General features: G+C 38.3%; 2 protein-coding genes across 2 annotated transcripts in view; one reads left to right on the top strand and one right to left on the bottom strand.

Moving 5' to 3' along the window:
* Window positions 1-3,157, bottom strand: part of stoml2 (stomatin (EPB72)-like 2) — a 15,482-nt gene extending 12,325 nt beyond the window's left edge. The window contains exons 1-3 of the mRNA XM_058410972.1: window positions 2,964-3,157; window positions 2,642-2,794; window positions 408-507 (exon numbers count right to left, since the gene is read on the bottom strand). Of these exons, the coding sequence (XP_058266955.1) occupies window positions 408-507; window positions 2,642-2,794; window positions 2,964-3,008 (298 nt within the window). The 5' untranslated portion in view covers window positions 3,009-3,157. The remainder of the gene's footprint in view (window positions 1-407; window positions 508-2,641; window positions 2,795-2,963) is intronic.
* A 2,271-nt stretch (window positions 3,158-5,428) lies between these two features.
* Window positions 5,429-11,645, top strand: part of LOC131366899 (protein unc-13 homolog B-like) — a 90,662-nt gene continuing 84,445 nt past the window's right edge. The window contains exon 1 of the mRNA XM_058411888.1: window positions 5,429-5,672. Coding sequence (XP_058267871.1) covers window positions 5,651-5,672 — 22 coding nt within the window. The 5' untranslated portion in view covers window positions 5,429-5,650. The remainder of the gene's footprint in view (window positions 5,673-11,645) is intronic.

The following is an 11,645-nucleotide window of genomic DNA, read 5'->3' as shown; positions in this document are numbered from 1 at the left end:
GTCAGCTGGATTTATTGAGGCTCAGGATCACAGACATTCACAGAAATCCTAAATATCTCAGGATTTGGTTTGTCAATGTGTAGAAACACAAAAATCTCTAACGGAATAAAATAAATAAGCTACGGCAAAGTGATGGCTCTTGAGATTCTTGGCAGAAATGTTAAATAAAATGCCTCATTAGAGGAAATCTCAGCATAAAAACACTATTAACACTACTGAAGATTCCATTCCATTCCAGACATCTGATCTTGCTGTGACCTTCTCAGCTCGTCTGCTGCTCTCAGTCTTAATTCCATTTCAACCATAAAAACCATCCAGTCATTCGTGATGTTCTAGAGAAATCTCTGAAAGGCACACAGACAGACAGATCAAACCCAGAAGCATGAGAAAGGATCGTTCCTACTCACCAAGAGATACGGCGGACTGCTCCGGAACATCGATCACGATCTCTTTAAGACTCTGCACGTAGCGGATTCTGTCCAGGATCGGGATTAATACGTTCAGGCCCTGGAGAAAAAACAAAATGAAGGCTTGGTCTCAGTTACAGCAATAACTGATGATATAGTAAGTGAAGAGATCTTGGATAACAAATAAGACACCTATTCTAACCACATTTCCTCATTTCATGCTTAACATTTAAAGCTTAATCTACCGGGGGTCTGAAAAGTATTTTTAAGTTCATCCTTAAACTCTACTCATGATCTCAGCTGCTGTATCACACGACGTTTTAGATAGATAGATAGATGGATAGATAGAGTGTGAGAGAGAAAGAGATATATAGAGTGAGAGTTCTCTCTCTCTCTCTCATATATATATATAATATTATTATTATTAATTAATAATAATAATAATATTTATTTATTAAGAAGTGTATGACCGAGAGCTTCAGCAGTTTATTTATAACAGAAGTCTAAGGAAGTCTAAAGAAGAAATCTTTTGTCGTCTCAGAGAAGGGACTTTTTTTTTTTTTTAGGTGAAAGAATACGTGCTATATTCACTAATTTGCTGGCGTATGGATACACACACCAGAACTACTTTTCTCCAATACTGTTATAAGAAGTGGAGGTCTACAGACTTTTCTTTATTCATACCCAGGTGCTTATTTTCCCAGTGTACAGATTTATTTGTTCTGCACCTCCTCTTTTTATAAACTGCTACAATTATTCTGACCCTAAACCTGAAACCACACCACAAATCTTATACAACTGTGCTATTTCTGAAATGAACCTGTGACATGCACCTGTGCGTTCATCTATTGATGCATGCAGGAGTGCACACACACACACACAATGCTGGAATGCAGCTATTATACAAGCAGTGGAGTACAGATGAGCGTTGTTCATTCCAACCAAGTAGAAGCCACACATGAGTCTACTGAAAGCCAAGATCAGTTAAACAGGTGGAATCAGGTGTGGCTCCTGTTCGATTGGAATGAAAACCTGCACCACATCTGAGGGAGGGAGGGAGAGAGGGAGAGTGTGATTAAGTGAGTGAGTGAGTGAATCAGTGAGTGAGTGAGGGAGGGAGTGAGTGAATCAGGGAGTGAGTGAGGGAGAGTGAATCAGTGAGTAAATCAGTGAGTGAGTGAGTAAATCAGTGAGTGAGGGAGAGTGAATCAGTGAATAAATCAGTGAGTAAATTAGTGAGTGAGTGAGTAAGTGAGTGAGGGAGGGAGTGAATCAATGAGAGAGTAAGTGAGTGAATCAGTGAGTGGGTGAGTGAGTGAATCAGTGAGTAAATCAGTGAGTGAGGGAGTGAGTGAATCAGTGAGTAAATCAGTGAGTGAGTGAGTAAGTGAATCAGTGAGTGAGGGAGTGAGTGAATCAGTGAGTGAATCAGTGAATAAATCAGTGAATGAGGGAGTGAGTGAATCAGTGAGTGAGTGAGGGAGGGAGTGAGTGAATCAGTGAGTGAATCAGTGAGTGAGTGAGGGAGTGAGTGAATCAGGGAGTGAGTGAGTAAGTGAGTGAATCAGTGAGTAAATCAGTGAGTAAATCAGTGAGTGAGGGAGAGTGAATCAGTGAGTAAATCAGTGAGTGAGTGAGTAAGTGAGTGAGGGAGGGAGTGAATCAGGGAGTGAGTGAATCAGGGAGTGAGGGAGTGAGTGAATCAGGGAGTGAGGGAGTGAGTGAATCAGTGAGTGAGTGAGGGAGTGAGTGAATCAGTGAGTGAGTGAGGGAGTGAGTGAATCAGTGAGTGAGGGAGTGAGTGAATCAGTGAGTGAGGGAGTGAGTGAATCAGGGAGTGAGTGAGTGAGTGAGTGAATCAGGGAGTGAGGGAGTGAGTGAATCAGGGAGTGAGTGAGTGAGTGAGTGAATCAGGGAGTGAGGGAGTGAGTGAATCAGTGAGTGGATCAGTGAGTGAGGGAGTGAGTGAGTGAGTGAGTGAGTGAGTGAGTGAGTGAGTGAATCAGGGAGTGAGGGAGTGAGTGAATCAGGGAGTGAGTGAGTGAGTGAGTGAATCAGGGAGTGAGGGAGTGAGTGAATCAGTGAGTGGATCAGTGAGTGAGGGAGTGAGTGAGTGAGTGAGTGAGTGAGTGAGTGAGTGAGTGAATCAGGGAGTGAGTAAGTGAGTGAATCAGTGAGTGGATCAGTGTGGGAATCAGTGGGTGAGGAAGTGAGAGAGTGAACTGGTAACCAACAGGCTCGAGGATTCTGTGGAAGCGGCCCATCCTCTCCACCACCCACGCTTCCTGCTGAGGCACAAACAGAATCACAGTGTTCATGGGAAGGCTGGACGCCCATCGCTGCTGACCTCGAGTCCCCCAAAACACCGGGCTGGTCCGACACGCGTGCTAGAGATACACAAATGCACACGCACGCGCGCAAAGAGTCTTTAGAATCACAGATAGACAAACATATTATTGCACGTGACTGTATAAACTTTTTTAGCATGAAGCATAAATCCAGTCTCTGTGATCTCACGTGAGGGAGCTCGCGCTGTCATTCACAAATGTCACTTACCCTCAGAAGCCCACTTCCGGCCCGACACACCACTGTCCTTAGCATATCGTGCTAATTTTAAGTACTTTTCACTTCAGATAATGAATTCAATTCTTCCTCACACCTTTAAACCTTCAGCTATAAACGCGTCCCTCTCTACGCTTGTGCTAGTATGAAGTTGCAACCGGTTACATCAGTGACGCATTTCTCCTACCCGTTTAGCGACAGAGCCCGCCTTCCTGCTCTGTGATTGGTCAGTTTTATCACGCGTCGTCATGTAGGACTGGCTTATTAATGGCCACACGCTCGTGCTCGACGAACCATTGGGTAATTTTTTGTCCAATCGGCGGTCTGCTCACGAGCGAATAGGCTGCTACAGCGCACGAGGCGGGGTTTGTCGGAAAAGAAGTGCGTTTAACGTCAGGGAGTAGTACCGCGTTAAAATGAGTCCGGGTTTGTGATGGAAACACAAAGCATCAACATGTCGTTCCGTCATGATTTTTACGTCCAAATAATTAATCATGTTTTTACCTACCATGTCTCTCTCTGTCTCTCTCTGTCTCTCTCTCTCTCTCTCTCTCTCTCTCACTTGCTAGGACACACCTAATAATGAATAGAGATTTTTACATATAGAGTTTGCATGAGTTATATGCATGAGAAGCAGGATCTCAATTCTTCAGCCCAGCCTGTCTGTCTAGAAGAGCACAGATAACATTCTGGATTCTGATTGGTCCACACTGAGATGTATTCAGACTCTATACGTAATCCGAACTAAACTAAAGCGTTTGTAGTTATCAATATGGTGATTCTGTAAGGAAATCTTTGTATTTAGTGTTTATGGAAGGAGTCTCCAGTGTCAGAGCTTTCTAGATGTCCCATTAGCGGAAACCTATCAAGCTTGGGATGGTGACATATCTCTATTTCATCACACCACACCTACAGAAACATTGGGATTTCTGATATAAGTCTAAACTAAACCATCTCTCCAAAGATAACCGTCTAAAGCAAATTCACCAGCTGATGTAATCTTCTCTCCTTGTTATATCGGCTATTAAAACACAGCAATAAACATCATCATCATCACGTGTTGTCATGTACCAGAGGAGAGAGCTTTAGAGAGCTGAAATTGTGCATCAAACCATCCATTGTACTGTTTATAAGTACTTTAGAAATAATAATTAATGACAAAAATTATTTAGAAAATTCTCTACAAATAAATTTCCCCCGCCTTTTACATTCAGTAAAATTCACCATCGTCAGTGTCTTTAAAACTTAAAATATATATATAAAAAAATTAATAAATAAAATGTATTTAATTATACATTCAAATAAAATCATTCTTTCTTCAATAGCAACAACACAAAGAGGGATTGTAGAATTTACTTTTTAATCAAGATTACCACCACTACAAAAAAAAGCAAATTAGGATTAAACAAAAAAGAAAATACATAAAATTAAATACCAAATATTACTAGTATAGTTATTAAATGTTAAATGTAGCTTTTATATAAATAAATATAAATAAATCCACCATGACCCTGAACTAGTATGAAAGTAAATGGGTGAGTAATGAAAAGTTTTTATTTAATTTAATTTTAAATAATAAACTAAATTTTGGATTCAGAGATTACATTAACTAGAAAAGAAATGAGTAAATAAGTAAATAAAATAAAATTGCATCAGAAATAAATAAATAAAAATAAAATAAGTAAATAAAAAAGTAAATAAAATAAAATTGCATCAGAAATAAGTAAATAAAAAATAAAATAAGTGAATAAAAAAGTAAATAAAATACAATTGCTTCAGAAATAAGTAAATAATTAAATAAAAAATAAAATAAGTAAATAAAATTAAATAAGTAAATAAAATAAAATTAAACAAGTAAATAAAAAAATAAAATAGTAAATAAAATGAAATTGTATCAGAAATAAGTAAACAAGTAAATAAAAAATTAAATAAGTAAATAAGCAATAAGTAAATAAAATAAAATTGCATTAGAAATAAGTAAATAAGTAAATAAATTTAAATTGCAGCAGATTTAAGTAAATAAAACAATAAAATAAGTGAATATAAAATAAGTAAATAAAATAAAATTGCATCAGAAATAAGTAAATAAGTAAATGAAAAAATAAAATAAGTAAATAAGCAATAAGTAAATAAAAAAAGTAAATAAGCAATAAGTAAATAAAATAAAATTGCATCAGAAATAAGTAAGTGAATAAAAAATAAAAATATTCCGTAAATAGTTCTCGAGGCCCACGCGGTTGCCACGGAAACGCTGTCCGCTTTACAAATCAGCGCGTCACACCTGTTCCTCTTGAATGTTTATTCAGCCACACGACACACCCACTCAGCTGCTGATTGGTCGATTTTTTCTTAAGTCTCGCCCCTATTTCAAAAGCTTCCTTAGTTGAATGGTTAGCTCTCACGTCATTGAGAGTGATTAGCCCCGCCCTTGTGGCTCAGTCCGCTGTTCCTCGGTGTGTGATAGGGACGTGTGTGGGGGTTTTTTTTTGGGTGAATCACTATGGCGAGGGAAGCGGTGCGAGTCTGGACGTGGCACCTGGGGACACTTCATCATTAGAGTCTGAGAAATAAAATGACTGACTTTTAATAAAATGTAAAAGTTTTGGCAATGTGTCCGGACGGGAAGCTGACTTTATTCCTGATAGAACAGTCACTATAACCCGGAGAGGAAAGAGCTGGACATGTCTCTGCTGTGTGTCCGAGGTGAGTGTGAGTGTGTGTGTGTGTGTGTGATGGAAATGTAATTACCCTAAAATGCAGCTGTTTGTAAACACTCCCTGTTTTTTAATCTCTCTGTCTTTACATGAAAAGTTCTACTTGTTTTCAGAAGGCTCAGCTTTAACCATTCCCAGATTTCTCATTCCTATTCATCAATATTAAATAAAAATAATCTTTAAGTACATGTTATAAAGGAATACACTGTGTCTCTACATCTGTACCTCTCCTTCCAGATGTTACTTTCAGGAGGTTTTGACCCTAAAGTGACCGAATCTCAGACTGACCTGGTCACTTGGAGCAAAATTTTAATCTTAATTATATGTACTGCATTAAATAAACAATTTATATATATATATATTAAAAACTTTAGTAAAAAATAGTATAGTAAATAGTAAAAACTTTAACATAAATTGTCGTGTTGATGTGGACACAAATTTCCTCCTGACACCGAAAAGGTAAAAATGAACTGGAATTAAGTTCGACTAAAGGCTAATGTTGCTAACAAGCAAAGGAAAACCATATAGCCACCAGTTTAGCATTGTGTCTAGCTGTCTTAGATATAATAAAGCTGGAATGTGTTCGAAGTAAACTGAATGATGATTGACATTTCTAGATATTTCAGGGATGCCCCGAGTATCTGTATTAGGTCCAATGCTGAGTTTGATATTGATTTATTTTCTGAAGTATTGTTCCAAATGTGATCTATTATTAGCTGTGGGTAATTGTTGTAGCACTGTTCAGAATAATGAAGGCACTTCAACAAAAACCTTCATCCATCCATTTTCTATACCTGCTTTATTCCTAATTAGGGTCACGGGGCTCTGTTGGAGCCTATCCCAGCACACATTGGGCAAAAAGGCATGGGTACACCCTGGACAGGTCACCAGTCCATCACAGGGCCACATATAGACAGACAACCACACACACTCACTCCTATGGGCAATTTAGAATTACCAGTCAACCTAATGTAGATGTTTTTGGACTGTGGGAGGAAACCGGAGTACCCGGAATAAACCCACGCAGACAGGCCCCTGCCCTGTTCGAACCCGGGATTCAAACCCAGGACCACTAAGCCACTGTGCTGCAGTGAGAACTGTAACACAAGAAAGACTATAATTAAGCAGGAAGTCTCTGTTACTTTGAATGACTTCAGTCTCCTAGTTTCTCGCACCGTTCTGGTTTGATCACTCTTCTTCTTCACGCTTCTTCTAGACTTTTCTACAGTTCAGTGACTGTGTAGTCTGTTTTTTTAAGCTAGGACATTTTTCCAGAGATGTTTAATCAGGTTTAGATCAGGACTCTGGTCTGGTTGTTTTATTATGTTAATGTTCTTAATCTTCCAGGAACAGTGAGTCAGAAAATAACACAGCAAATGCAATGTTTTCTGTGACAAGATGTGCATGAAATCAGTCACTCCAGGAGTTTTCAGTTTTTTCCTGATTGCTGTGATGCATTTTGCAAGATCAATCAGGCATAACATTATGACCAGCTGCCTAATATTGGTGCTGGTCCTCCTTTTTGCTGCCAGAACAGCCCTGCCCCATCATGCACTGTGTATACTGACCTCTTTCTATCAGAACCAGTATTAACTTCTTTAGCAGTTTGAGCAACAGTAGCTTGTCTGTTGGATCGGATCACACGGGCCAGCCTTCACTTCCCACGTTCATCATTGACCCTCGACCGCCCATGACCCTGTTGCCGGTTCACCACTGTTCCTTCCTTGGACCACTTTTGATAGATACTGACCACTGCAGACCGGGAACACCCCACAAGAGCTGCAGTTTTGGAGATGCTCTGATCCAGTGGTCTAGCCATCACAATCTGGCCCTTCGTCAAACTCAAATCCTTACACTTGTCCATTTTTCCTGCTTCTAACATCAACTTTGAGGACAAAATGTTGACTTGCTGCCTAATATATCCCACCCACTAACAGGTGCCATGATGAGGAGATCATCAGTCTTATTCACTTCACCTGTCAGTGGTCATAATGTTATGCCTGATCGGTGTATTTTATTTATTTATTCACTTTTATATTTATTTTTTGCATAAATTTACTTGAAATGGTGAAAATCACAAGGGCGGAGGAGGAAGTGTCAAGGAGTTCCTTCTTATACAGCTAGCTTTCTTGAAGCTACGAACATTGAAATAATGACATTTCCTGCTCATTTCTGACAGCTGAATCCCGCAAAAAACTGTTAGTTGTAATCGTTTTCATGCTACAGTGGTTCATTTTAATCCCTGTGTATTCCACAACATAAATGTTTTTTAATGCTATAGTATAGAACAATGCTATAACCCACAGATAATATTCCTTCGAGTGACGAAGATGAACAGTATTTCCAAAAAACAATCAAATTGTTCTTCAAATTCAAATTGTTCCGCTGTGTTTTATTCGGATCCAGTCATTTTATTTAATGCTGTGAACATGGGCACTGCTTTTTAAATGGATATATAATATGTTGTGGTTGTGAAGTGGGCGGAGCTTAAAGTAGGCAGAGCTTTGAAGTAGGTAGGGTTCAGATAATAAAGAGGAGAAAAACAGTGAAGTAAACACACACACACACACACACTCACACTGATATGAAGGGACATGAACTTGTCATTTCTGCTTCTAGTGTAGTCCCTTAATGATCTTTTTTAATAAAAATAACTGTAATTATAATTGAACTAATTATTATTCATTTTGCCCAAAGTGGCTTATTGTTCCTGAAAGAGTGTGTGTGTGTGTGTGTGTGTGTGTGTGTGTAATTGTGTGTTACGCCTGAACCCACTCCTAGAAATGAGCAGCTTTTCCTCTGTGGCTAGTCACCAGTCCCAGACCAGCGTCTGCCCCCGCTGTGGTCTGATGTCTGTCTGGTGTGTGTGTGTGTGTGTGTGTTTCATGTTCTCAGTACTGCTTCAGATCTAACAAGGGTGATGTAACGCTCACGTCATGTTGTCACAAAGCAGATTTCGAGAAATGTATGGAAGCTAGACAAAAATATTTATGAGCTTGAAGTCTTATATTCCAAGCACTTGATATTGTTTTTATTAAATAGTCATAAGTGACATATTTGGACCTAAGGAGAAAAAAACCACAGCATCCTGGTCATTTTACCACATACAATTTTTAGCTTGTGTTTTTTTTTTTTTTTTTTTTTTTTTTTTAAAAAGTAAATAATAGTAAATAAATGATTTAGTAAATAATTAACATTTGCATTAAAGATTTTCCCTTTTTTCCCGCTAAAGAAAAACGCAAAATAAATGATTACAAACAACCTTTTCTGAATTTTGTATTCTGATTGCTAATTTTTGTTTACATTTTCATTTCTATAACAACACATTAGTCGAGGACTTGTTTATCCGACACTTCAGCAAATTTTTCTTTTAATTGTTGATGCAGTGATGTTTTCTGTGACGAGATGGTAATGGAATCAGCCACTCCGGGATTTCTCTTTTTTCCTGATTGTTGTGGGTTTTTTTGTTTTTTTTGTTTGTTTTTAAAAAAATATGCAACCCAGCTTACAGAATGTTTATTTATTTAATTCATTAATTAATTAATTTATTTATTTTTGTATTTATTAATTTATTTTTGTATTTTTTTTATTCTGTAAATCTGCCTGAATCTGTAGGATATGCAACCCAGCTTGCAGAATTTTTATTTATTTATTTATTTATTCATGCATTTATTTATTTATTTTTGTATTTTTTATTGCGTAAATCTACCTGAATCCGTGAAATAGGCAATGCAGCTTGCAGAATATTTATTCATTCATTCATTCATTCATTCATTCTTTATTGTTGTATTTTTTATTTAGCATAAATCTACCTGAATCCCTAAAATAACAAGTGCAGTATTCTTCTTTTAAACCCCTACCTCCTACTCGTCCACAAGACATATAATGTAACTACGTTCTATGAGATCTGTGCTCATGTTCCACACACACGTGAACAGTAGAGGGGATTTGGCGTGTCGTGATGATGTCATGTGACGTGTCTCAGTCCGAATCTTTAATTTTGAAGTATCTCAACCTCCTCAGAATATCCCAGCGAGTGGTTTTACGGTAACATGACAAGATGAGATTTTTGTCTTATTAACTTCGAGATCTTGAAAAATGACTTCGAACGAAGAACGAAGTGTCTGTTTGTAGCTGCTGTAACGTACACGATAACAGGAAGTCATTTTTCGTGGACGTTTCTAACATGAAATGTAACCATAAAAGGATAAAACGTCACTTTTGTGGTGTTTCTTCAAAATAATACACCGTGTTGTCATCTTTTAAAAGAACAGGTCCGAGGAACTTGGCTTGTAATTCGCTTTAAAATAAAATTCTGAAGGTTTCATCGCTCCAGCAGGGTTGTGTTGTTTTTCTTTCCCCGTGTGATGAAGAGAACGTCGGTGCAAATCAGCGCTCTACTCTTCCGCCGAACCGCCTCTTCTCTTTTTTTTGTTCTGCCAGATTTATTGTGTGTGTGAAGCATAATGAGCCGTCATTGAATCTCTACAACACAAACAACCCGCGAGCACAAAAGAGGCTCCAGACTCGCAGGAAGACGCAAAGCGTAACCGTGTGATTATAGAAATCTGTCGCTTCTTGGAAGATTGTTTACTTGATCTCTATGAATGATAAAATATTATAATATTTTTTGCATTATTATCTTGCTTTAAAAATGTATTTCTTGCTCTTTTTTTGTTTTATTCTTGATTTTTCTCTCCTATTTAATTTCACTAAATTCTATTTACATCTTTATAGAAGAGCTTAAATATGGCGCAGGTTTTCACTGTGACCGAATTAGAAACCGTGATCAAGGTTGGCGTTACAGATGACTGGATGTTTTGCTCAACAGTGTGTAGATTTTCAGGAAGACATTTCCGAAATGAAAAACCCAACATCGATAAGTTTAAATATCCAAAGAAGTAAAATAAAAAGCTTTTCTGAATTTACATAATTCAAACACGTATGTTTCCGACCAGTTAAACTGAGTGCCATTTAACACGATCAGGTTTCTAACACGCAGCATGATTTTCGAAACACTGAATAAAATCACGCTCCGAGGTCACCTGTCTAACCGTGTCCAGAAATCTAATCATATTCCAAACTGTGTAGAAATGTGACCTTTAGATTTAATAATAGAAGAGAAATTCTGGGTTTGAGATGGGTCTGGGATTTCTGTGAAGGGTTTGAGTGGTGGAGGTGTGACCTCTGTGTCCTTTAGTTTTGTTGAAGATGATGTGGCCTCTGTATCTCTTAGATTTGATAAAGAAGGCATGGCTTCTATGTCTTTTAGTTTTGATGAAGGGAGTGTGGCCTCTGTGTGTTAGTTTTGATGAAGGAGGCGTGGCCTCTGTCTTTTAGTTTTGAATAAGGAGGCGTGGCCTCTGTGTCTGTTAGTTTTGATGAAGAGGTCATGGCTTCTGTTTCTCTTAGATTTGGGAGGTGGAAACGTGGCCTCTGTTTCTCAGATTTGATGGAAGAGGTGTGGCCTCTGTGTCTTTTAATTGTGATGAAGTAACATTTCGAAAGGAAAGATCTGGTGTGTGACTGTCACACATGACTCACCTTCTCCTTTACACCATCACCATCACGCTTCAGTTTCCTGATTTCTGTCCGGACCAAAGCCCATCTCTATGGTGATGTCATTACACACAGATCCAACACACACACACACACACACACAGCACAACCGAACATTCCACCCTGTCCTATCAACATTATTACCTGTTCATCTTTAATAACACTCCAGGCTAATTTCCTCTGAGCTGTCCTGTTTATTGTGGAGCTCTCAGCTTCGCGGTCATCTGTCACAGGACTGTTTTTATTGAACTCATTTAGAACGTTGCTCCAGCATGTTTCCACATTTTAATAAAGGAAGGATTTGCATGCACCGTGTGCAACACCGTCATTCACCTGTTGTTTGGAAGTAAGTGTGCATGAGGATTCTAATCCACTTCACACACTAAACAGCCCTCCTGGATCC

Source organism: Hemibagrus wyckioides, linkage group LG16 (genome assembly GCF_019097595.1).
Source record: "Hemibagrus wyckioides isolate EC202008001 linkage group LG16, SWU_Hwy_1.0, whole genome shotgun sequence".
NCBI lineage: Eukaryota > Metazoa > Chordata > Actinopteri > Siluriformes > Bagridae > Hemibagrus > Hemibagrus wyckioides.
The sequence above is the reverse complement of the archived record's forward strand: the minus strand, read 5'-3'. Positions and strand labels throughout refer to the sequence as shown.